The sequence below is a fragment of the Poecile atricapillus genome, chromosome W, assembly GCF_030490865.1.
Source record: "Poecile atricapillus isolate bPoeAtr1 chromosome W, bPoeAtr1.hap1, whole genome shotgun sequence".
NCBI classification, from domain to species: domain Eukaryota; kingdom Metazoa; phylum Chordata; class Aves; order Passeriformes; family Paridae; genus Poecile; species Poecile atricapillus.
Window position 1 is genome coordinate 24,158,260 of NC_081288.1, and position 27,532 is coordinate 24,185,791.

Sequence of the window (27,532 nt, forward strand, 5' to 3'; positions counted from 1 at the left end):
AGGATTTTTGTTTGCAAGTCCCCTTTAAAGTGACTGAAGAAAGACAGGTTCATTCAGAGAGAAACTGAGATTTTTAATGAACTGAATAATCTGCTGGAAAGCTGAGGTGTCCAAGCACTCTGTGGCTCTCCATTTCCTTTCACAGTCCACACTGAGAAAGGAAGACACTTCAACCCTGACATTTTGCTCTGTTTGTGCTAGTTTGGTTGGGGCTCTGAATCAGTTCTTAACATATCAGTGTTATGAGGGTGGCCTGTGGGCACGGAGGAGCAGAGACTGCAGGAGCATGCAGGGGTATGCGAGACATTGGTGCATGTGAGCTCCAAGGCAGAGTGCCTGCAGCTACACTTCCCAAAGGAGACTCACATTCAGGTTGCTCATACTCTCACCTCAATGATATAGTCTTTTCCATCTTTGCTGTGGACAGCTTTGACAGCACAGATATCAAGACCTCCAAACATTTCCGCACAGGCATCTGCCCAGAGTCTGTACCTGTAGAAACAAGAGCATGGCCTAGTATTAGCTGTCCTTGGGTATCCCACCAAAACCAGCCACCCACCCTGCTGCCCATAGGAACACAAAGCAGTTTGGGAGCCTTTATTACAAGGTTTGGGAGCCTTTATTACAAGGCGTCCTTCATGTGCTTTGCTGGGTCCTTGACTCCCTCTCTTGCACAGGAGATGGTGTAAAAAAAAGAATCTTGCCTAAAGTTTCCCTTCATTTCAGATTGATTCAATCCTGCCCTCAAAGCCACCTTAAAATGCTTTTTTCCCTCCTTGGTATTTACATCAGATCTCCAGTTGGTTGTCATTCAGCCAAGCTATAAATATTTAGCTCATTTAATCTCCCAGTAGTGTTGGCCCCTCAGCGTTTGTATTGGCTTTGCCTGAAAGCCCTCCATTATGCAGGCAGCTTTCTCCTGATAAGATGTCCTGGACATTAGGACTGGAATAGGATCAGAAAGTGAATGTTGAATTTAGCAAGGAGTAGCCATCCCCTCTCTGATCTGTAATGCAGTAGCTCCTGCATGTTACAATTTACTTTCAATTTTATCTTTTTACAGTCTCAGGCCTCCTTCTGTCCCTTGGGTTTTGCTCCTAGTCAGGCAGTCTCATCACATGGAATAGGCACTATTTGTTGGAGGGAGACCTTCAGGCTGCAACACTTTTCTCTATCCATCCCAGGATGGGAATGTGAGCTGGTGGCCCCTTAGCTATCCTGGAGTCAGAGGAGGAGAGAGAATGACAAGAAGCATATTATGGGGGGACCACATGCCCCCGCTGTGCAAATGAGGAGGGAATGAGGCAGCCTGGTTTTATTTCCTGTGCAGCTGTGCTGTGGTCCTGGCCATTTAAATAAAAATAATAATCTCAGAACAGCAGATCTGTAAGCAGGACTATGACAAGATGCAGAGAGGGGAGGGAAGGCCACAGTCTCATGAAAACACTGACATTTCACAGACCCTACAGGGACTGGAGAAAGAGCTGTTCTGGCTAAAGAACAAATTTACGTCCTTGAAGCCAGCCAGAGTCCCCATAGCTCGACAATATAATGATCAACTTGTGTGAACACGATGTCTCTGGGAAGAAGAAAAAATATTACTTATATGACTACCAGTGCTCTTTTATCCATAATGAGGAGACCAAGCGTGTTCACCCTGGACCCCCATGGAAGAGAGAGTATGAGGAGGAGTCAGTAGCATAAGGAAGAGGAGAATTACGGGGTGCACGAGTCAGGCAGGAGGCACAGAGAGCACCCCTCACACACTGCTGTGGCCCAGGGGCACCATTGTGGGAACCACCTCTGTTCCTGAGGACCATCTCTAGGTGTCTGGGCTCAGCAGCCAGGCTCAGGGAATTATTGTTCATGCCAGAGACTCTGATGGCTGCACATCTTCCATGTTTGTTGGCCACGGGTGAGCGCTGGGAGCATCAGGGCTGCTGGTGTAATAGAAGCATTATCGGGAAGAAGCGCATATTTATGCACATGCATCAGGTGCTGCATTTTCAGAGGATTTACTGTCATTTCTGCATTACCTGAGCATTTCAATCCTTGTACTTACTGTTCAGTAGGTACTTCAGGTTGCTCCTACTCATCAGAGCACTTGAGCACATTCCTGTTTAATGTACTGACAACTTATATATTTCAACAGGGTTTGTTGCATTTATGGCTGAATAAGGCTGGAGCGGTTAATTGTGGTACAATTAACAAAATAATCTTCAAAATGCAGTGTTGCAGGCTGGCAGGAATCTGGGTTTTAGTCCTACAACACTGCAATAAGGTAATGTCTACCCTTCATGTGTCTAGCTTCAGCTGTGTTATAAACAGCCAGGATGCATCATCATGAACACTTCCCACAGTACTATTATGGTCTTACCAGAGTCACCTTCAGCATCTGATCTGGGGCTTGGCTTCCCTGTTTTGCAGAACTAAAGGTGCAGAAGGGACCTTGGATGATTGCCTGCACAACTATCCTGTTCTCAAGAGGAGAGATTTCCTTAATCTGATCTGAAAGAGGACAGAGATTTGCCATCCCTTTCAGAGAATAGATTTCTGTGCTGTGCTATCCTTACTTTAAGAAACTATAAAAAGTGTTCAAATGGACTTTTTAAACTATAATTTATTTCTTACAGTATTATATTTGTAATGTAACTAATGAGAAAAGCCTATATTTACATAGCAGGCTCTCCTGTATTTAAAGATCCTGTGCTCTTTATTTTTTTCATCTTTAGGATGAAGTGGTGTTCAGCTTGTGGGCAACTTCTTCCAGGTCTGTAACAGTAAATGAAGGAAAGTGAACCTCTGCACTGCAGGCAGGGATTCATTGTGCTTTAGTCTACACCTCTACTGGAAAAATATCAATGGTCTGCTAACTGAAAAAGGTGGAAAACTACATAGAAGTACATAGAATTGTTGCATGTTTTACTCAACACCTCACTAGGTTTTCTCTGAACATTCCTTTTATTGTCCTTTGGACTTTCTCCAGCTCCTTGCTTTTTCTTTTCAACTGTGTGCCCAAAACTGGACAGTCAGAATTAATCATGAAACTGACAAACTGGAGTATAATCTGAAAAAATCTTAAATTCATTAAGGATGAATGCCTACATGTAATCTATGGATTCTATAAATCTATGAATAATCTACTTAGATGGGATGGAGAAAAGTGATGAGAACAAGTGTTAGTTGTGTGGGATAAGAGTTACAGCAAAGCATGTTACCATGAGTCCACAGTGTCAGGGAGTTGCAGTATTAGCAAATATCACAGTGATTTGAATACATGGAAGTAGCATCTGCAAATTTTAGTCTGTAAGATGCATGAGGAAATTCTTTCTGCTCTGTTCAACAGTGAGAAGACCTTAGCTTAGACACTGACCACTTTTGTGAGCCTAAAGCAAAAAAGTGCTTTCAGCACTTCAGTTTACAGTTTTTTCCTCTGTTAAGGAGAAGAAAAACTCTTTTCTGTGTCTGCCTCTCATTAGTAATGTACTTAGAATAACCTCATGTTACTTTATGTTTTGTGCTTTGACCTTTCTGATTTTATCCCTACATGTTTGTACTGGTGTGCTTGACCTAGCATGCTGGTCTTGTTTCCTGTGGTTACATTCACTAAAGATCTAATGATTTAGCAACGCTGGTTTCTAGCTGTACTTTCAGTCTGTTCTTCAAAATAGGACAGTTTGCCTTTGTGTCCTTAGTATTTTTTTAAGAAACTACTTGGTCTTTTAAAGTCTTTATCCAGCCTCCCAGGAGACCTCAGTTACCAGTTCTCTCAATTAACCGAAGTCGGAAGTACAATCCCTCCCTTCTAACCCAAGAATAGCTAATACTGTCTTGAAACACTCTTCCTTACCTCTCTGTCATTGCAATCTGTTCTAGCATCGCAGAACCTGTGTTTGCCTTCCAGTTTCCAGAGATGGAAGTCCTCCTAGGAAAACAAACCAAAAACATAACCTGAACATGAAAATAGACTCCTGACCCATCCTCCCGCATACTGTACTCCTCATTCTTGACTCTGTGCTTGTACAGGAGGGGATGAGGTGAGGTTCTTCCTCCCAGAAGCCTTTCCAAATCCTTCCTGAACAACACTCCATACAGGATGTGTTGTTCAGGCTCATGAAAAACTAACTGAGGATTTTAGGCAGAGAAACCTCCAAGGAATCTTGAGCACACATCAGGCTCTGTGAGTACTTTCTTTCTTTATACATCAGACCTAGGGGAGCTGAAATGTGTGTGAAAGATCTCTAGGATAATCACCCTTGTGTTCTGCAATGAGTAGCATCCTCCATCAATGGAACAGAAGCTCTCTAGGCAAATATTTGCTGAGCAGCGTCACAAAATATCAGTTCTAATATTCTGGGTCTACCTAAATTTTATTTCAATTGTACTTCTGTGTCCACTTAAATTTTATTTCAGTGGTAATGATGTCACAGAATATATTATCGTACTGTCTTTTCACTGACTTTTCATTGACCTGTTGGTGGCTCATTGTGTTCAGACTTGGAGAATTTCTTAATTCAAAATCTTTGGAGTTTCATTAGCTGCAACTGATAGTTAATTTCCATAAAAGGTACTGTTGCTAGAAAATTCTGGGTTTCACCATCATGATCAGGGGTGAAAATTTTCCTTTTCTTGAGCTTAGGCCCAAGGCAGACATGGGACAGCCTGCTCTGACAACACTTCAGATAACCCTTCCATAGTGTACAAGCCAGGACAAGTCAACAAGCTGACAGAATACATCCAGGAAGCCTCTCCACGCTGAGGAAGAGATTTATGAGGGGGGTATGAGGTGTGATCCAACACTTCAACATGAGGTCATGGGAGCCCTTTCTGCTGATTCTCTCACATTTTCAGCAACATGTGCAAAAGACACTGAATTTGCAAAACTATGTTCAGCAGTGGTAATATTGATGTCCTGCTAGACTATAAACTTGGATCATTATAGCTGACTACCCTACACTCTTGTGAGAGACACGCTGGAGTGCTTTTTCCAATTCTCTAAACTGGTGTGTTTTGTTGCTGTGAAATTTAAATTGTCTTTGTAAGAATGTTCAAAGGAATGGAGTGGGACTGGGGGGCCCAAAGGAGCAGGACTACTGTGTTCAATAGCTGTGTTTTCATATAGTTGTCTTTTGGGCCTGTTGCCTTCATGCAGCATCTATTTTGCTGCCCTCCTTCCTAAGAATGGATTCCTCCTGAAGCTTGGATTGTTATGAGCCCTTCGATGGGTAAGGTCAGTGTTCAGTCCTCAGCCTTTCTTTCTCTTTTGATATGGGATTCTTAGGATTATATTTTTCAGTCCTGCAATGGGAAGACTCACTCTTTGCTAACATTTATTTTTTACAGAAAATTGCCCTGCAGTGGCAGAGGACATCCAAAATCCCATTAGTACTGGTGGGAACTCCTGGAGTCTCATTAGTGACAAGATGATTTGACATTGGTGTTTAGAAAATGTACCTGGAATACCAAATGTAAGCAGCTGTGTTGTCCCAAAGAAAATGAAACCACAGCTTGACAGTTTTACAAGGAAATTTGACATGGGAAAGCTCCCAACATAAGAACTCTGCTCAAACCGTTGGGCTGATTTGTTGGACTTGTTTATGCTTATCCAGCTTGAGCCAATTTTGGGCATAAGATTTAAAATATATCTCTCTGCTGTATTCCTAACTTTCCTGTTATGGCACCTTGCTGTTTTGAAATTGAAGAGTTTTATTTGAAGCCCACTGGATCAGACACCAATCTCTACACCACAGCCACTGTCAAGATCACTCCCTTCCAAGCATGTCTGAGCAGTTCAGGTGTCAACTGTACCCCCAAACTTACAGAATCACTACATATTCTGAGTCAGAAGGGACTCAAAAAGAATCATCATCCAGCCCAACTTCTGGCCCTGCACAGCACTGTCCCCAAGAGTCACACCATGTGCCTGAGACCATTGTCCAAATGTTTACTGAACTCTGTCAGGCTGGTGCTGTGACCTTTCCTGGTGAGTTGTTCCAGTGCCCAACTACACTCTGGTGAAAAACCTTTTCCTGATATCCAACCTATACCTCCTCTGACACAACTTTAGGCCATTCCCTTGGGCCCTGTCACTGGGCACCAGAGAGAAGAGATCAGTGCCTGCCCCTCCTCTTCCCCTCATGAGGAAGTTATAGACTGTGATGAGGTCTCCCTTCAGCCTCCTGTTCTCCTAGCTAAATAGACCAAGTGACCCCAACTTCTCCTCACAGACCTTTTCGATTTTCTTTTTTGTATTGTATAAAGTGAAAAAGGAGACTGAAGACCAAAAAAAAAATTTCCCAAGGGTGTTCTGTCTCAAACCCCATTTCTCTTAGGGACTGAAAGTCAAAGTGCTTCCGACCATCCTAAACATCAGGGGGCCACACAGTGTACAATCAGTATCTTAAAGAGAAGGACCCCAGACTTTTAGAGATCAGTTGCTTAAACACATTTGTGACCACGACACCTTCAGCACTATTTAGGAGAAGTGGATAAATGAGCAGATCAAAAGCTGTTGGAGTCCTATCTCAGTCTATATGTAGCTCTAGTTTAGACACAGTTATGTGGCATCCCCTATAGAGCACACTGAACTGCATTGGAGGTGACACGGTCAGAATTCCCACTCATGAAACTACAAAGGAAGGGTATTACCCTCTTACTAAGAACTGGTGGTAAGAATATCAGAATGCCTGAAAGTCAGTAGCTGCTGGCTTAATTCAAAGTGAACAACATTTCATGAGTCTTAACTGGAAATTATCTCCCTGCTTGCCTCCAGTTGGGGCGAGTGTGGAAGCATAATTTCTGCCCCAATTTCCCCTGTAACATGAGCTGTTTTCATGTTTTCTCTTCACCAGTATTATAATGGCAGTCAAATACACTGGGTGGAATTTTTGGCATGTATCATATGCTGCTTATCTGCTGTTTTGAGACTGGCTCAAGGTACGGGCTAAGTAGGAGTTTGTTAGCAGTGTAAATCAGGAGTCATGGCACTAAAGCCAATGGGAAACTGAACTGAAGCCTTGGGTCATGGGCTGGAAGGAAGTGCATCAAACATCTGGGGCAGGGAGGAATGCATGACTCACCCTGCAGCATTCTCTCTCTGGCAGATGCTTGGTGCAAAGTAAACATATTCTGGAGAATTTCAGTGCAGTCTTTTCTCAAAAGAAAAGGGGCTTTTAAAGTCTATATGTGTGGGTGAAGGTATAAAATTACTGGATAGATTCCACAGCTCACAGATCAAAGCAAGTCAGTATGACGCTACAGCAGATGCTGGAATTGCCTTTAAGGCTGAGATTTGCCAGCATGACTAATGGTTTGGAGTTTCCTATTTGGGACACCAGTGAGAGCTCTGATATTTTGGGTGCTTCTACCTCTGTCCTTGGACATAGTAGGGACTTATACCATAGAAATAACCTATTTTGTCTAATGCTGGGGCAGAAGGAACAGTCCCTGGTGGGGACTGATTATACCACTGTCCCAAGCTCAAAACCATAAATGGCTCTCTCAATCTAAGTCAACCTCCTGGGTTAGCAAGTCACTGGCTGAATCTTGCTGTTTGCTTTCTTTGCTAAAGAGCTTGATTTCTCACTAAGGTGCTCTCTGTTCATGACTGTTTTCATATGAAAACATTTTTTCTTTAGCAAACAATTGTTTGTGCAGCTATAGTCCCAAGTGGGATTAGGTTTTAGTGTGACTGCTTTCTTTTCTCAATCATCTGGTATTATTTCTGATCCCTGTTCTGGATGAGTGCATGGTGAGTGCAAATAATAAGTGAGGAGAGAGTGTGGTCAGGCTAACTTGGCCTTTGTTTCCGTTATAGGCAGTTGGGGAGCGGGCTCTGGAGCCAAGGCTGGGTGTGTTGGCAGGAACAGGGAATTTTAATTGATATTTTAAACCTTCTTTCCTTTGGCCAGTTTGAGTCAGACTCTCTGAGATGTTAATGTAATATTAGGCAACTGTGTTATTGTTGACCTGATTCAATTAAAAATAAATTTTCTTTCATTGAGATCACATGAAATAGGCAAGTGTCCCACATGTCCTTCTTTCCCATTAAGAATGTGACTCAGTCATTATTTAGTTTTCTTAAACATCTCTGTGCTAGGAATCCAGCTGGGAATTTTAAGCAGTTATAGCTGAAAAATATGTGATTATATACATTTGATTATCTTGTTTAACTATGTTTCATTAGAACTATGGCCTAGAGGTTTGTAAACCTGGATCCAAAAGTCACATTGTTGTGGGTGTTAGGTAACATATGCAATTTATCTGGCGACCTGAAAAATGTACTGCTGGAGCTGACTACTTGTCAGAGTACTAGACTACTTGTTCAGAATCCTGTGGTTGGACAAGGAGCTTCTGGAGAAGCTGTGCTGTGTGGCTTTTTTCATTTACTTCTTTGTAGTAAGAAACAAGTGTCTCACTGACTCATGTGGGAACATCTCTAACTGAGCGTGGTGACTACTGAAGTTTGGCTGAATGCTTTTTAATACTTTAAAACATACCATTGTTGAAGATTGCTGTCATGCTACATCCCTCACTATCCCACAGGGCAGGGAGGAGCTTTGGGGCACCCACAGAAATGTTTCACCTCCTCTCCCTCCTTTGTATGCGTCAAGGAGCACACATGCAAAGTGCCGACAGAAACACTGTGTGCTGCCCTGGCTGAGGCTGTTTGTACCTGGGGCTCTGTGCCACTGTGTGATGTGGTGCTGTGATCTGAAGCTGGGGAGAGGATAGGGTGCTGCTGTGGGCTGCAGGATGGGGTGCTCCTATGGCCTGGAGGAGCTGTAGGACTCCAGGAGTTGCAGGTAGTTCAATCTCTTTAATTTTTTTCTCCAGGTGGCAAGTGGGTGGGTTCAGTTCCCACTAGAGGGTACTTGGAGCTGGAGGATTTTGCTGGAGAAATGAGTCCTTCACCAACAGGATGGAGAGATTATGGCTGAGCACAGTCACTAGTGGGAACTAACAATCTCAGAAACACACAGACAGGGATTTACATTCCAGAAACAATGACCTGACAGTGACTAATGGAGAAGATGATTGGTGGATGAGGGATCTGGGTTCAGAGGTGGGAGGAGAACAGCAGGGTTATTCTTCAAGGAAATTAAGTCAGCTACCTACTCCTGCCCAGAGCAGACACGGACTCAATCACATCCATAGCACTGCCTCCTCCCCGTCTCGCTCTGGCATAGCAATGCACTCACATGTAAGCCTTGTAGTTGCTGCCAATTTTCTGGATTCGGATGTCATATTTGGAGTCAATGAATGGCTCGGTGGTGGCATAGGTTTTAGCCATGGCTACTATGCTGGCTATGTCCCGGAAGTCGTGCTGGTTCTCAACTTTGACCTTGATTATCAAAATCCAGGGAAAAAGAGACAAGAGCAAAAAGAACATGAATGCTTTGTGAGCAGAAGTCATCTCTGCATCTGAATAGCACAATGTCAGTTAAACCCCACACAGACACAGCTGAGGACAGAGCAGGGCTTCTGTGATTCAAAGAGAGAAGTTTTCCAGAGCAAACCAACCCAGAGCAAATCCATCCCATTCTCCTTTCTCATGCACCAGTCCATGTAAACCTGGCACCAGGGAGGCAGCCAGACCTTTGCCCAAGTGGCTCTTGCTAATGTTCTTTGCTTTCAGGACGCTTCAGAAAAATATTCAATCTTTTAAGAGGTATTACTTCATTCAAACTTCACAACTGCTATTTCCCATATTATGATGGATAAAAACAGAGTATTTTGGGTGGCCAGGAAACAAAAACCAATTCCAGGAAATCAACATGAGAGCTGGTTGTCTGCCACCTATAGGCTTCAGTTCCCTGGCATTTCACATTTTTTTGAGGACTTTGAGGAGTTGTGCAGGTCTCTTGGTTGGACAAAAACTCTGAAGGAAAAGGATGTCTCTGGGGGAGTTTGTGACTCTTGGGGAGACTTGTGTGAGTGTGAGGCAATGGGAATGTGGGTAGGACAGCTGGTTGGATGTTAGACTTGAGTTGCACTTGGAAAGGAAAGAGCAGTTGAGACCTGTGAGCTACCGTCTTTCTGAGAAGATGACGGTAGATCTTTCAGAGATCTGTATTCAGTTATGAGAAATGCTCTATATCTTAATAAAAAAGAAGTGAAATGAGGAATGACCAAAACAGTAGAAGTTCTAATGATATAATAATTATAAAATAATGCAATAATCATTATAAAAATCATCATTGCAACCCTGCTTTGCAAAGTATGCATTGATGGGTGACAACCCATCGGTCTCTTCTCCGGAAGAGTTTCCCAGCTGCGTCACTGTGTGTTAAAGGAGGGTGATGCCAGACTCTGTGGAGCCATCTGAAGGAGGCACATGCAGTGGTATTTGGTGTTTCTTCGCAAAGAACAAACAAGTGGTTTCATGCATCTGCTTTCAACCATGGGAGGATGGGAGCTATCTTCTCTAGGGAACAGAGGACAAGCTTGCTGCTAACCTGTTTTACTCTCTTTAGATTGTTTGTGTAAGTGCCAGCTTATGCACAGGCCAAAGATTTGGCCACATCCTGTTGTAGAAAAGCTCTCGAAAACTGAACAGTTGTGGGGAAGGTGAAAAGTGCAACCAGTTTGACCCATGACCATTTCTAGATGCTGGAATAGGAAAAAGAACTAACTCATCTTTGCTTCTCCCATTACTGACCACCAAACACCCCTAGTCCTTCTCCCTTTTGCTGTGGTGAGGGCTGTGCTCTCACTATCCAGGAACTGCGGAGGAAAGGAGCAGAAGGTGATGACAGTCATCTGTGGGAAGGGAGGGTGCCATAAAATAAAATAAAAAAAGGAAATATATAAAAAGGGGATATGTAAATGCAGCCATTACAAGGCATCCAGGAGGAGCAGCCTTGCTCTAGGCAGTGTTGTTTCCCTCTCTGTCTGAGTGGGGATGTGCAGGGCAGGGTGAGGTGGTAGGAATGCCCTGGAGGCAGCGGGGAAAATGGGAGAGGGAACCCAGAGCCTGGACTTGCAAAATACCAGAGGGAACAATGCAGGCTGTGTTGGAGCTGGGTATTTTTGTTGCACTGATAAGAGCTGCTCTGGCCTGAATGACATCAAGCAAGAGAATCGCACCCAGATGAGATGATCACAGGAGGGACTGCAAGGGCAGGCGACACTGAGACCATGTTACAACATACTCTCCTGGACCCTTTTGGGAGTGAGAAAATACAAAATTATATAATGACCTATTTGGAATAAGGATGTTTGTGGGATTTGAAACAAAGTACTGTGCTTGTGCAACAGATGTCGTTGGGCCCAAACTGAAATGTTTGCATCCTCAGTTCAGGAACATTTGACCCAGAGTAGAGGAAAGGATGCAGCTTCCCCCTCCAGACTGGAATTAGACCATATTGATATTGCTAGAAAGGAGCTCATCTTGTTAAATGTGATGTTTCCTCAAAAATACAGCATGCTATGGAAAGGAAGAATTTCTTCCTCCTCTCCACCACCCCTTCCCTATGAGAAGAGAAGGGAAGCAATTGAAAGTGTTCTCTCTAATGGGCCTGAGGACTTTTGGCTGGGTTAATAAAGAGGGGAAACTCACCAAGGACACAAAGTACGAAAAGAAAAATAAAGATGACTCCCACAGTGCTACACCACTGCACAGCCCTCAGGAAACAGCTTTGGCATCTTCCCTGGCCTGTGCCAGAGTACTTCCCATGGACTTTTCAGAGAAAGCAACTCACAGAAGTCCCCTTGTAGGAGATCACAGCTTTATTTCCCACCAGGCATCAAAATAATCACCACACCAAAGCTGAAATCTGAGCCACCATTTGTTAATTGTTAGAGCCAGCCAAATTTGACAAAATAACAGCCGTGTTCTGGGTTAATGCTGGTTTATCCCAGGGTACGGTTACTACTTCATAAACAGGAAGCACTCAAGTTACAGTCAAATCAGATTTATTTTCCTGCCTTATCTATTGAATCCCCCATTTTATTAGCTTTCTACTTTTAAATTTTGTATAATTCATTTCCTTCTGCCTTGTAACCCTTTTAGATGTCAATAAGATATCCATTTTCCTAAAAGAAGAAAAAATCCCAGACATAACCAAAGCCAGGGTGGATGTAGTGTGACACCAGAGGGCATTATTTAAGAAGGTACTATTAAAAATCAATCCAGAGCAAAGTTACCAATTGAATTGTCTCTAACAAGAGACAAATCTTCTAAAATGGCAGGTTGGCCAATACATGAAACTGATAAAAGAAGTTGAGAAGAAACCAACAGGAAGCCATTTTTTCCCTCTTTCTCTTTTATTTTGCAACCTTCTTAGGACAAATGCTATATCCCATTAACTGCATAGAGGAGTACAAACAGTGAGTACAAACACAGACCCTGCCCTGGCAGCCTGTTTGCTTAGCTGTGCTGGCTGTTTGAGCAGCAACAGACTCATTCTGAAGCCAGAAGTTGCTGTTTGCTGTAGCATTTTAGTGACCTGTTAAGAAGGGTTTGGGCCAGTGTGTTGATAAATGCCTTTTCTGAGTAAAAAGCCTCCTCCTTCCCTTCTGGTTCTCTTCTCTAACCCAGGCAGTGGTGATGCCCTAGCATGCTCCCTGTTGGAAAGGGGAGTCTGGCTCGATCTCTGGGGGCATGCTTACACAGATGTGACCATCCTTTTGCCCTGTGGTGGCATCTCAGAGCCTGATACTACATGACCTGCATCTGGTACCTGCTGCCATCCTCGGCCTGCCCAAGAAGCACTGATTTTTCTGCCTTTGGCTGGAGAGAAGTCCAAGGGGCAGGTCATGAAGGAACATTCTGCTCCATCCCTGTTGCAGACCACGTTTTGAAGCCTTTCTTGTAAGGCAGGACTTTGGATCGGTTCTGGCAAAGTTAAAACCCCACTGTGGCAATTTCCTGGGCAGTCTGAGCCACACCTGTGATCTGTGTGAGCACAGGTTCCTTTAGTGAGGGATCTATATCCTGAGTGAGGGTAGAAGCTTTGGCTTCCTCTGTCTCACAGCTCCCTAATCTGCTGCCTCTTGTACATCCCAGGTGTTCCTGGACACCAGGGTCCCAGGGCTATGGCTCTCCTCCCTCATCTTTAGCCTAAGCACTGCAAGGTATTGCTTTGTAGTCCCCTTTTGCTTTCATTATGTGGCTACATGAAAAAATAGTCGGTTAGCCAAAGTGCCATAATTATCTTAGTCTGCTAGGATGCCCTAGCCTTTCCTTTCTTGTGCGTCATCCCGTGTGAACTCTGCCTTTGAGGTTAACTCTGCCCTTCAGGCTAAACACACAGCACTTTGGAGACAACTTGCAGAAGCACTTCCTGTGTCCAGAATAAGGTTAGAGCCAGGTTCAGCTGGAAGATGAGTGTCCAAGGCTGAGCCAAGGCTGGACTTGGCAATGTGGTGTTTAACTCAGTCTTGGTAGCCCTGTGAAAATGCACGGTCTCAGCGTTTTCCTCTGAGGAACTGGTGTAGCCACACAGAAGTTTGTGATTTTTTGTCCATCTTGACCTGCTCTCAGCCTTTCTGTAGAGACCCTACCATCTTGGGATAGCGGGTCTTCAGTAACAGTTCTGTGCAGATGGTTTCCTGAATCTCTCCATTCCTCTACCTCAAATTATGTTCTTCTTCTCAGAAAATACCCAATCCAACTGACACACAATCATTTTAGGCCTAACTTTGACCCACTCCAAAACAGTGAAGTCACAATGGTGTCTGCATTTCCTTATTATCCTCACACTGAAGTCTGCTGCCATTAATGCATTGAACCTTCCTAACACAGAGCCCAGGTCTTGGCTGCTTTGGTCCTTGGTGCCTTGGGTCAGTCACTGTTTCCTGTGTCCAGCAAAACCTTTCAGACTGATGTGCAAGAAATGGGGATGTTTTTGCTGTTTTCAAGACATCTGGAACATCCTCACTCATGAGTCAGTGGTAATGCAGTGATTGGGCTGCTCTGTTGTGAATGAATGTTACATGTCAAGTCATTATTTGTCTTCTCTAAAAGAAAATATTTGTTCCTTGACAAACCAAGGCAGCCCTTTCCCTTCCTTTCCTCTTTAGCACACTGGATTTTCAAAGCTCTCACTTTTGGAACATTCTATTTCCAGTCCCGAGAGAGACAAGGTGACGAGCTGTCCTTCCTGATAAAAACCTTGCAGTATTTTTACATTACAGAGTGGCTCTGTTTAGTTTGTGCTATATTTATACCAGGGGGAAAAAAGAAGCAGAGAAGTCTTTCCCATCCAGTAAGAGAGAAAATAACTCTGACCATCTTATTATGAACAACAAGTTTTTCTTCTACAATGTAATAAATTCATCTGAGCCAGGATTTGTATGGGGAAAGTGCCTTCATAATTATGGGGCAGGAGGGGACAGGAGGTGACTCTTAAACTGACCTAATTAGAGAGGTCTAAAAATAAAGTAGTAGTAGCAAAATATACATATATATAAAATTGATATAAATATATGTAAAATCACATGGACAGATACTGGTTTTCCTCTCTTTGTAGATCTGGAAGTTGTTTCCTTCTCATGATCAGATCAGGAAGAGGTGAAGAGGCTCTTTGAGTGAATTTGCAGTACTGGGCTCTGTTCCTAGGGCACTTTAGGGTCATGTTAACACACAAATGGCAAATACTAACACACTCAGAGCTTTATTCTTTTCCATGGGCTCTGGCATTATGAGATCCGGAGTCAGGAAGAAGTGTTATTCCTTTCTCACTGCAGGGCTCTCCCTATTCAACAGAGACCCCCAATCACTTTTGGGGTAGGTAGACTCAAACGGCACAATGCTTAAAAATGCCTTGACCTCTAAGGAGCTGCTGGGTAAACAACAGTTCTGTTCTGCACATGGAAAGACATCTCTCAGTGTCCATCCATGGTTTCCCTGGAAGATTCCGTGAGTACTGTTGATCCTGTGAGTCTGGGCAACTTAAGTACAACATGAGAAAGGTCCTTCTCTGCTGACTCCATTGTAAACAGTTGTCTGAGCAGTATTTCTACAAATATTTTATTTGTATCAATACTGCACAGGGCCAGAAGCACATAGAGCATTTATTATCTTCCAGTGCCACTGAAATACAATGTGACTCCAAATTTTGGAAGGAGGATAACAGTGATCATGGGAGGGGCTGAGGGGCATGTGTTCTGTTTTTAGATTAGAAGATTGTCTGTTCTTGGGTGAAGGCTATTACTGGTGTCTCTGTTCAAGTCAATAGAGAGGCTGTTGTTTCTGCATTTCTCAATGGAAATTTAAAAGGATGCCTTTTATTGCAAATTTGCTTTCTCCATCTCCATATGCACCTCACACGCACACATCACTTGGCAAGAGCATTTCTTTTATGAATGGTACACTGCCACCCCTCTTGGTTCTGATCCTGAATGATAGCTGTTCCTCTCCCAGGCTAAAGACAGTTGTGGTGACCCACCCTTAAGGGGAAGGCAGTCAATAGAGCCTATTTTGTACAAGTCCTAATGTGGTTATTTTTCATTTTAGCTTTGGGGATTCTTTGTTCAGCCCTCTGACTAAAAAATGTGGTGAGTGAATTTTGTGAAAATTATGTCAAAACAAACAATATGTGAAAATGAAAGTCAATTATAATTATGCTCCTTCTAGCAATTATTGTGAAATAATAAACACTCAGCACTTACACTGCCAAGAACATTATGAACATGAATTAGCAATAAGTGTCAGGTAATCATTATAATTCCTCTGGTCTGTAACACAGAAAAACTGAAGAAAACTGAAATGACACAAATCTCCCTGAAAGCAGATGGTGGAGCTCTTTGGGGAAGAGGCATTTTCTGCATCCAGAATTCTTCTGGCTCCTGGCCACTGCCTCACACAAATAAAGAATAACAGTGCCTGGACTTCCCATCTTTGCTCATTTTTCTCTTCTCTTCAATCACCCATTCATGTAATTTTATCATTAATAACAAAAAAATGTAAGTACTTCCTTGACAATTTCTATTGGTAATAACATTGTAACCTGAATGCTCACGTCCTTTAAAACACCAATTACAGGTACAAATACATGGCTCGCTATCTTGGCATCATTTGTTGCAGTAAGTACTATCTAAATACTCACATGTGCATTTTGTCTAATACATTGGTTATTTTATCCTTTGTTTCTCCAGCCACTGGTTTAATACAAAGCATGACCTGATGCAGGTGCTTTATTAACATTAACAATATTTCCTGCTGTCATCTCTACTTCTGAAGACCAGTGCAAGGAAATAATTTAGCTCCCTCTAATCTCACTGGTTATTGCTTTTGCATTATGATGGTTAAAAACACCATAATGTCTCCTGGGAACCTCTCTCTTCTGCATTACTTTATTGTAGGTTTGATTTTTTTTTTCTATCTGTAGGTGTTACTTTTCTAGTATACCCATAATTACTCTTCTCTGTATTTCTGCTATATTTTCTGTGGGTTTTTTTGTCAGTCCCGCTTGGTCTTGAACTCTACTGTTTCAAAAAAAACATGAAACAAATTCTTGTTACTTGTGTTTTAAACCAACTGATTTATTCTTTATTTTATTTTATCTTTCTCTCTTCTCTTTTTGCTCTGTGCAATGAAATGCAGTGAGACTGAAGAGAGAAAATTTAATCAGTCTCAACCTTCCTTCAGGCTGCTTGTGGCTGGAGAAGGGCCCAAAATAAAACCATAAGGTCAACAACGCTTGCTTCCTGTACCTTCTCCATCCACTGAACAGAGCAGTGTTGAAACTCTGTGCCCAAATGCACATCCAGACTTTGCTAGTAGTCACTAATTTCATAACAGACTAAAGTAAACTTGGCCTCAGACCAATTCTTTCTTCTAAGGTGCTGGCTGTTAGCCTATCTTTATTTATCTGGAACGACTTCCTACATACCCTCCTTGTACCTCTGAGTACAATTGTGCCAGGAGTCTGAATAGAAACTCTTCCTCTGTAACTTGTGACAGCAAAAATCAACATAATTAAAGAATAAAATGGGAGGGAAAGTATGAGGTGGAAGAAGATCTGGTGTGTGGTGAAGAAGACAATAGCTAAATGTTCTGCTGAGAGTTTTGTCTGGAAATGCTGATTGGATTGGAGTACTTTTCTCTGATTCTGCCCTGCTTTCTGTAGCCACTAAGGATCTTTGGCATGAGACATATGAAGCCCTTCCTGCATTACAGGTGAAATGGCAGAGCAGTCAGAAACATGCAGGGTCTCAAGGGAGAGGTTTTCCTTCTGGTTTGTCCTGGTTGGTTTTTGCTAATGAAATCCTTGCTAGGAACAAGTTAGTGGCTCCCTACAAGCACCTCTAGGCTGTCTGCACACACTCTAATTCAATGACACCTCTGCCTGCTTAACACAGCCAGCACCAATATATTAACCAACATTTCCTTCTTATTTACATGTTTGTTCCTTGATGCCAAAAGCCAACTCCACCACTGGCACAGGGATCTGTGCCCACTTCCTCCCCAGCAGCTACCAACAGGCGAACATTGCAACCAAAGCAAAAAAGATTATTAGATCTTCCATGCGCAATCCAGCAAGCCAGAAAGGGCTTCTGTTTCCAGAGCACAAGCAAACAAACTGTACCAAGTTTAAATTTGGTGTAACTATATATATTTTCAGGCAAAGCATGAGGCCAGGAGAAGGTCTGTCTGCTCTAGGGAGGGACTGTGACAGGCGTATCAGTTACAAAGTTCATGTACCACTCACTTGGATTTGGAGATGATACCTCAGTTTTGTACTTCTGAACAGAACGAGTTTTAGACAGATAGGGGATGCCTTTTGAAAAGATATATGCAAGAAAGAGGAGACTCAAGTGCAGCAGGAATGTGCTGGTGATGCCTCACTGAAAGGGGAGCCCACTCACCCCAAGAAACAGGGACTGCTAATTCACTGGGGGAATAAAGATCCCAGAGAGCCTGGGAAAAACAAACAGGTCCTTCTGGGTAGTGAACTGTTTTTCAGGATTCCTTGGCAGGCAACCAGCCACTCTGCTTTGTAAGGTCTTGTTCTTCCTTGCAAGGAGGAAAAAAATAACTGAAGGGCTCCTGTTTTTTGAATAAGGTCATCATAATGCACTCGAGAAGCCCAGCGCCACAGCTCCTCATCGTGAGAGCTATGGGGTGTAGCTGCACTTTACAGGTGCTTGAATAAACAACACTACCACTTTCAGGAGAAGAGAAAAATGTATAAAAGACAAGCCTAATGACCTCAGCCCAGCCTGCTTTCCCCCCATGCTTCACCAACCCCCCTTTCCGCATCCCAGACAGCCTCTAACCCAATCCCACTGCCTGTCTCCAAGTGCGTGACAGCGGAAAAAGGTCTTTTCTCCCACAGGAACAGCCAGTGCGACCCAGATAGGTTGTGGGGAGGTTTAACCCCTTGGCTGGCTGGTCACATGCCATGTGTAATCACAGGAATGCTGTGCCATATATGTATCTGCTTCCAGATAAATATATATATATGTTTTCTTTTACTTACCTTCCCCATTCCAGCATGAGCATGTCCCAGCTTGACCACTACAGGAAAATTTGGAGTTGTGAGCTGAAAGACAAAAGAAGGACCCTTTAATTAGTTATTGTTTTCCAGCCACTGTATTTGGAATAGTTTTTTAAAATTTAGTAGCTTTAACCCCCTTCCTGGATGCTGTAAACTGGATAATAAAAAGGCCAAATAAAGTTTGTCTGGATGGTAGGGCAGTAAGCAAATAGCGAAATTTACTGGATTCTGTATGATTGAAAGTGGAGGCCTGTCAGAATTCCTCAGATCTGACCCACTTCTGCTGTGTGATAGTTTTCCCACCCTGTACATAAGGATTTGTGTACACCCATATGCATGTAAAACACTTGCACTTGTAGGCTTGAGTAACTGAACACTTTCAGATGCTGAAAACATTTGACCGGTGAGAAGGGTTTTTTGACAAAGGTTTTTTGACAAGGGTTGTTTGTTCTTTTCCACATGGACTGCTTTGGCATTAATAGTGAGTGCACTCCTCCCATTCACAGGGAGGGTGGGGAGACAAGGAGAGAAGGAAGTGGGGCCAACCCTTAGGTGCAGTTCACAGAGTCCATCTGTTCACAAAGCCTGTTCTTCTCTACCTTCATGGGTGGATACAGTGAATAAAAGAAAACAAAGAAGGGTTGGGATCAGCAATAAAAATAGAAAAAAAAGAGTCATATGTTCTCCCCGGCTTTTGTGGTGTTTCCATTGGGAAGGGTCCTGCCATCCAAGGTATACAAGGTCATCTTAGAGCACATGTGGGATTTTACTTGAAAAACTGCAAGTACCCTCTCTGCCTTTTCTTCTCCAGTTTCATCCTCATGCAAGGATTCACTTGCAGTGATCGGCTCAGAGCTGGGTGGCTATACCGGTAGGAAGCGCACATGTAAGGAGTGAGTACCATATATGTACCACATTTCCCCTGTGTACTGGTTGATCCATTTCTGCACCTCTGCCTGGCATCCCTGTGACCTTCATCTGGTCCAGTGCTCATGATTCTTCTCATCCAAATGCTATTTGTTCGGTATATAGCTGGTTATTTTTTATTGCATATTTCATTTCCTCTAAAGACACTTTCATCATTACTTAAGTGCCTGAAGCGATGAGCTCTATCCATTAAGCAGTTAACCTGGAGATCTGACAAAAGGAGGCAGTTGAATTTTGATGGATAAATGGGTCTCTTATTTATTTTAGTTTGAGAATAGATAAACAACTTGTTCTTGCGCTAATTACCAATTGTCTGTAAGGACAGGCAGGCACTACGCCCTAAAGATAGAATGGTGCTGCAGTCTCCATCTGTGGCAGCTCACTATAAATAACAAAATTAGTAATGATACGAGCACTGATATGTTTTGCTATTGAGCTGCTTATATAAAGAAATGTCACAGGAGAGGGGAACAGTGAGTGTATCACGTCCTCAAGCAGCCTGTGTCACTTTCTTCAGGCAGAAAGCTGAAGAAAGATCTTCTTTGGACCACAGAAGGGCACAATAAATCACAGTCCTGGCACCAGGCAGGGACCAGCACCACTGCTTCAGAAGAGGCAGGAAACTGATAGGTGGCCAACCCGAAGTCAAATGCTTAAGTGTATGTCCAGGCACATGAATTTGTACTCTATTTCACCTTTGCCACTTTAATTCATTGTAAGAACCTGAAATTTATTTTATGCTGTCATAAATGAGCTAATTGGAGGACTACACCTGGGGCTTACTGAAGATAGGGCTCTGGATGGACCATGCCAGGCCTTTAATGCTGGAAGATGAAAGGTTACCTAGTAGTTGGGGCACCCACCTGCTCAGGCTCTGGGAGATGTGGCTCACTGCCCAACTCTCTCATCCCTGCCCCATGCACCCTGTTTGAGCCAAAGTGCTTGCAAGCCCTGGCCTCCGTTCCCTGTTTGGGAGCAGAGGCAGCAGCTGTTCCTACAGAGCAGGAAAAGCAAACTGCATGCTGTGAGCCCGCCTGATACCCTGGCAAGGAGGCCAGAGAAGTGTGCGGGATAGATAATGCTCTTTGGCCAGCTCAAAGCAGACTGAGGCAGGAAGCAATGTCTCTGCTGCCCTGTTTTTTGTCCCCTGCCTATGATGTTGCTGAGGGAGCCTGCTTGGGCATGGGGCCCAGGAGTGGGAAGCATCTGTTTTCCTGTATACATGCAAAGAAAGTTTGGGGTCCAGTAAACGACCCAAGTTTACTCCTAGTCTGGAAAATACCGCCGGCAATGACAACGTGCTGCGCAAACTTCTCCCTTTCTCTTTGCTTCTTGGAAACATGATCTCAGCTTACTAAGGCTTGGTCTCATCCCACGTAGGGGTGACCAGCTGGTGTCAGAGCGTGTTGGGATCACATGTGGCTTGGCCTAGGCATAGCACTTGGGGCTTGAGGTGAGACAGATCCAGACTGTGAACATGTGGTAGCCTCGCTGGGAAAGCTATGGCTCCGGAGAAATGCTGGTGCATGGTTAGCCAGGAATCTGCCTCTGCCACTGAAAACCCACCAGATTTCTACATACATGGACCTGCCTTATGGAGAAACCAACAAGAGAGCATGGCACATGCACAGAGCTGCGTTATGTAATGAGTTTATCTAGTGACAGTGGAGAGCCCTTAGCCTGTGCCAAAGTTAAGTGTGATTGAAAGCTCTCCATAGTCTGCAGGACTAAAGCAACCAGAGTCCACAACCACCCGCTGGAAGGCCCTTGCTGAAGTGGTGGAAGTGGTTGAACACCACTACAGTCAACAGGGAGACCTCCAGCTTCCACCAGAGTCTTGCTGGGACTCAAGTCCCATTTTTGTTGCTAATAAGGTGGCCAGCCAGTGTACTTGGCAAGCGCCCAGATGGATAGGGAAGCCAAAAGAAGGGAGAATCTATTATACACACAACTCTGATGCAATTCACACACAAATGCGGTGAGTAGTTCTGCGGGTGGCCAAAGCCACCACAAGGGCAGACCCCCGAGATGAGTATTTACACATACTGAATCATAAATTTCCTGGGAAAGAAGATTATGATAATCACAGAATAGTACAACATTTTAATAAGAAAAGCATGCTATTACCGAAATCATGAAAAGATGTATGTCTGTGCCCTTCTATGTGTTGCAACGGCTCTTCTCGGAAAAATAGTGAAAAACACTTTGATCATTGTAAACTGTGTATGAGCTGTTGACAGGACTGTTATAGATGAGGGTGGCAGGTTTTGGGATGGGACTGTAGTGCTGCAGCTAGCTCAGTGATCATATGCAGGATGTTAGTGCATATGCATAACTCAACCCTTTGAATTAAAATCTTACAAATGTATTCCCAGAGGTTGTGACAAAGCCTTGAGGTGCCAAGGATTACATAAATGTCTAGAGCTTGGTGTATGTAGAGGCCTGTTAAGAGTCAAACAGCAGTTTGAATCCTGAACTAGGAACTTATCCATGTCTTTGGTAGTAGTGAAGGGAGAGTCATAGAAGTTATTTCCAACTTACAACACCAATGGCCCAAATGTACCATTTCAGCCCCTGATTTTCAGGGCTTTGCTCTGTGTGTAGTGTCACTGCAAAGATCACTTGCAGTTTATCAGTTTTGGCAGTGGTGTGTAAAATGAGTGCTGGTATGCACACATTAGCCTTTATTTGAAAACACGTGGCTGTCAACTGTGACACTTTCCCCTTTACCTTCTGCCCCTCCACTCCTGCAAATAATGAGGGCTTCAGTACTTCTTGTAAATTTATGAATATTTTCTCTATTCTTTACTGGTGGAGCAGTAGAACAGGGCTGGATCTAAACTGATCTGAATGAAGGAATCTCAGGCAGTCTTCAAAGCCAGGATGGACAAGGCCTCGAGCAACTTGGTCTAGTGGGAGATGTTCTTGCACATGGCAGCAGGGATGATAGATGATCTTTAATGTCCCTTCCAACCCCTTAACATTTGATGATTCCATGAAACCTGATCTAACCCGTAAATACAGTGCTTATGACTCTTCTATTTCACTGAAACTCTCAAGAGAGATGCTGATTTTAAGTTTGATTTTAAGCTGATTTTTTGTTCTGTCCTATATCCATGAACAAAGTAGAATGTCTTTTTTGATTTCCCTCCGTTATGCATAGGTTTGCGCATTAGTTCACATTATCTAGCTCATTTTACACAATGAATTTTCAGTTTCCAGTACTATTATTTCTTCTGCAAAACCATTCCAAACAATGCTGAAATGAACAGTACAGGCTGCAATTACATCATGGCTAATATTAGGAGGGATTTGGGGTGGTGGGAGATGGAGTCATTAAAACTTTGGTGTCTTGGCATTGGTATTGTATTACCATAGCATCCAGTGTTTTCAACCAGGCCAGAAGGCCCCATAGCACAAGGTATTGTAGTTTTTGCCTTCACCCTTCCCCCAGAAGTAATATTCTGATTTTTTATTTTATACTCTAAACCCGATTTTTATGTTTGTTTAGCTGTTTTCACTTGTTTGATGGCAAAGTCTGTTTTGGGTGTGTACCTAATGGATGATGGGAATGTTGTTCATGCATTTGAGACCTAAATGTTGGAAGTAATGTGTGTGGCAGTTCCCTGGTGTCAATTAAGTTGAAGGGGCTGTGAACATATAATTTCCTGTAAAAGCAAGCAAGCTGATTCAACCTACAGGAAAATAATGATGTCATGACATGACGTCATTGTGTTTATGGAACTATCTTACTAAAAACTTGAGCTGAAGATCAGCACCGGTTGCCTGCTAGGCATGGCAAGATCAGGGCTGCATGTGATACGGTTTTCTCTAAGACACACACCTGTGTGCTGATTAGTGTATTGTAATTAGCGTACAATGAGGAAAAAATCATTATCTGGGGAAAGAGGGCCTCAGGACAGCTGAAGTAAATCCTGAGGAGGAGCAGGTATCTGCAAAGGTCTCAGGAGGAAGGAGGAGATAGGGGGTATGATGAGAAGAGCAATGAGATACTTGTGACAGGAGTTGAGTGACAGCTGGATCGTGACAGCTTTATATAGGTGGGATCTGAAGCAGTGAGGCAGTTGATGGACGAGATGGCAGCAGGGTGATAAAACAATATTCTTTGATTCTCCCACTGCTTTTAAAAGGCACAACAAAAGAGAAAAAAACCCAGCAGCATGACTTAATCCTCACATCCTCGAGTAAACAAACCACAAACCAAGGTTTCAGGGCTCCTAACACTTGCTGCGGTTAGAATGGGTCATGGAAGTGAATAAAAAGGGGTGAGGACAAACCGGAATGTTTTGTCATTGATTCCACCTCTAATGTTACGTAACTTCTTTATTTGAGACAGGATGTATTTGAGTTCTCCTAGTGGAGAATAGGAGTGTGAGCATTTTATGTTATTCTCATTCCTTTGGAGCTTCAAGTGTGAGAATTATACGAACATATCCAGACAAACAGTTGCTCAGCAAAAAACCCCAAAATGCAGTATGTGTGTGCTCGTATTCACACACGTATCTAGTAGTCCTGGTCAATAAATCCCCATTACCACATATCAAACCACAAGCAGGTTTTTTAAAGGTTCTATGACTACATAGAAAATTTCTGTAATTCCTTAATGCATGACATTAATTTAGCTATTTTGCAGTGGTGCCTTTAAGGAAGCTTCTTGTCTTTCCTTTTTTTGCTAGGAGAGTGAATACATTCTCCCAACTCCTTATGTTGAGAAACTGTCAAAATATTTTTTGTGGGAGGCAGCGAAAGAGAAGTTTCCTTTTCCCTCTGACCTGAATTGTGTGCCTTTTGCTGTATTTTTCACTAATTGGAAAATTCCATCCCACATGCCAACACATTGCACAGGAAGATATGGTGAACACTATGGTTAACTGTAGCATCTAAGCTATAGAAAAAGATATAAGAAGGAGACAGGTGGAAAATGTTTTATGAATTTATGCTGGAGTTTTCAAAGCCATAGGTCTTATAAGAATCCCTGAGGTTTACAAGATAGTGGCCAACAAACCTCTCTTCACTTGGCAGGCTTGACTGTCCCTTTTTTTTGGGAAAACTCTGAATTCTCACTGATTTCAAAATGGGAAGCATGGGGTTTCTTTGGAGAGAACAACCTTCCCTAAACTTCACAGAGGAAAACAACCTTTTGCAACAAGTCTCACTGAAGCCAATCATGCCCCAGTTACTGCTGGTCTCTAATCTCACCGCATAGTCTGCTGCAGGTACTTTTCTGTCACCAAAGGACGAAGTGCATATGGTTCTCATCCTGACTTTTACACACAATGAAGCCATGTGCCCCGACTGCAAAGCTGGGAGGCCTCCACATGACTCCAAGGGTTTAGCTGTGATTTCACAACCTTCTGTAGCACATCTGAGAGTGGTGCAGTTATGTCAGTGTAAAATGAGAAGCGGGTCCTGGGCTTATTAGTACATTCATTGAGAAATATCTGCCTGCCACAGAAATGGTTCTGAATTTTTCTTGTAAACCTCATGCCCTTGTAAGAGCCAATGACCATGTGCAGACTTGGCTGGCATTGCCATGTCAGATGCTGTCATGAGCAATGAGCCATGGGTGCTGCTTGGTACAGGCAATGGGATACTGGAACATTTGAAATATTCTCCGGGCTCCTGAAAGCTCTTGGGCAGTGAATCACCGCCTCCTTCCTTCTCGCCATTCTTCAGCACTGAAAGCTATAGAAATAGCAGCATAGACGACCAGGCAGTCACAGTCGGACTTCTTTTTTTAAAAGCACAGTTAATAATCTTGATTAACACCTCAGGAGGGACTTTGGACATAAAGAAGAATGAGGATTACGGGAAGTATCACCCTGCAGCTGGCATCGCATGCCACATCTATACAAGTAAATAGAACAATGACATAGCAAGGACGCTGGCCCTGATTTGCCTATACTGTTAAAATTGTTAGACCATTCTCTGGCATATTCTGTATCCAGATGAATAAGCTTCTCCCAAGCAATTCCTAAGCACAGCATAGAACCACCATAAGTCTGCAGACATGCCCCACAGAACACTGGAGGCTAGAAGAGCTTGATAGCACAGCTGTGGCTGGGCCATGACAGAGCTGCCTGAGAATGAGCCTGGCACGCTATGGTTTACTACTGTTAATATAGCCTCTGTCTGCCTCACTGGGTTAAGCAGGAGAATAGTTCTTATCTTGCATTATGTATTATCTTGGTCTGCTCCGACATTAGTGTTTCATTTTGGCTGTACACACAAATGGTCTATCTCATGCAGCCAGATGTCATACCATTCCCATATGACAGTTTCCACTGACTACCTTTTTCAGACTGAATTCATAGTGGGTCTTGTTTTGGCTTACAGCCACAGATATTTACACCACATTTCTTTTTCCCGCTGACCTGGAAAGTCAGGTATTGCCTCACACAAGAAATGTTTGAGCTATGGGCTCAGTTTGTTCTATTTTACAGCTAGATAATATTTTCAGCTTTTTGAGCCCTTAGGCTCATGTAGGAATTCAAATACTTTGCTAATGTGGACTGGAGTGTAATTCATGTCTCCTATTTTTTGTGCTCTGGGACATAAATGTGGGGAGTAAATCCTGTTCCATGGATTTACCTCCTCCTCGGGCTGCACATGGAATTAAACACTGGCAACAACTCTTCTTAACCCTGAATTTGTTGTGTTTCTTTTAGGCACCTAGAGCAGGTGGGGGTCAGGTATGGGCTCTGTTCTTCCTACAACCTCATTCTTGTGCTTCATGGTTTCAGGCTTCTTTTTCCAGATAAAAATCTTCTGTGTTTATCCAGACTAATTTTTGGCTCATGTCGGAGACATTGAGGACATGAAAGGCAGCCATTGTATCCCATGTTTGAATTAGCTCTGTGTCTTTTGAGATTTCTTGGGAACTTTCAAATTACATGTTTTTGGTAGGAGCCAAAAACTGTAGGAAGGGCTGCATTTCACAATCTCTCCAAATTCAGCAATTGCTTGGGAAAGAGAATGAGGCCCCAGGGGGCAAATTTTATATTTTGAAAGGTGGAAGTATCACGTTTCAATGATTCAGTGAATGAACACTAATTAACTTCTTCCCCTCTATCCACAATCCAAATGGGATATGGAATGCTTTCAAACTGCAAAAGGGAAGTTTTTCTGACATGCATTTAACATCTCCATGTTTTATTCTTGAGGATTTTGGAGATATCCAAAACCTTGAAACCTCTCAAGAGCTGAGAAATAAGTTTTCCTACCTAGGCTTCAAGGGCATGGGTCCACACTGGTACCACTTGAGTATTTGTCTCCCTCTTGAGTCTCATTCCATGAGAAAAGATACAATCCTGCTCCACCTGTTTGCTAATGCCACTAGAGCTCCCTATGAAGTGGAAGAAACTGTGGGTGACCTTCTCTCCTAATTGTCTGCGAACTCAGTGCTGAGAGACAACCTAGCTTGATATTGGGAGTGAAAAGCAGAAGGGAGATCAAGCAGGCTCCACACAGGACACAGACAGAGTTATTTTCAGCTGGGACTGGCTTCTGTTTACATCTTTCCCAGCTGTAACAAGGAAGGGGTTCCTGAAGTGAAAGCATTCAAACGAAGACAGAAGAAACCACTGTGCGGATCAGCCTTTTTCATCTCACAACCACCACCTCGGCCAGCGGCATTTTTCCCCTGCTGAGCACACATTGATGTACCGCAGGCTTCAACAGCCAGGAATGGCGAGAAGCAGGAAGCAGAGAAATTCCTTTTGGAGTAACACATAGACCCTCTTCTTTACCTTGGGCAAGCCTGGAGTGGCAAAGGATGCTGTGGTCTCTGTGAGCCCACTCTTTCTGTTTGTCTAGAGAGAAAGGGTTCACCCTTTACTGGAAAAAGAGGTGGAGACCTGAGCTGATTTCATCTCTGAGGTAATATCTCCACTTCTCAGGCATAAATGAGACAAATGTGAGTGAGTTGGTCCACGCCCAGTACAGGAAGGCATTTGTTTTTTTCCCAGGCACAGTACTGAGGCTGTTGCGGGATCCAGGTAGGATTTTGGAATGCGGGCAGAAACCCACATGGAGGTAACTGGGGATGTGCCCAAAAGAAGGGCATTGGGTTCAGCAGAGGAGCTCATGCCAGGCACTCTGGAGGTAGAACCAGGCATAGTCAAAGTCTGAAACTAGTC

The 27,532-nt window shown here is 43.3% G+C and overlaps 1 protein-coding gene across 2 annotated transcripts in view; it reads right to left on the reverse strand.

The window, feature by feature from the left end:
• Positions 1-27,532, reverse strand: part of LOC131591714 (synapsin-3-like) — a 164,586-nt gene that overhangs the window by 14,196 nt on the left and 122,858 nt on the right. For both annotated transcript variants that reach the window (XM_058862690.1, XM_058862691.1), the window contains 4 exons: positions 18,429-18,491; positions 9,201-9,343; positions 3,851-3,925; positions 390-492 (listed from right to left, as the gene is read on the reverse strand). In XM_058862690.1, coding sequence (XP_058718673.1) covers positions 390-492; positions 3,851-3,925; positions 9,201-9,343; positions 18,429-18,491 — 384 coding nt within the window. The remainder of the gene's footprint in view (positions 1-389; positions 493-3,850; positions 3,926-9,200; positions 9,344-18,428; positions 18,492-27,532) is intronic.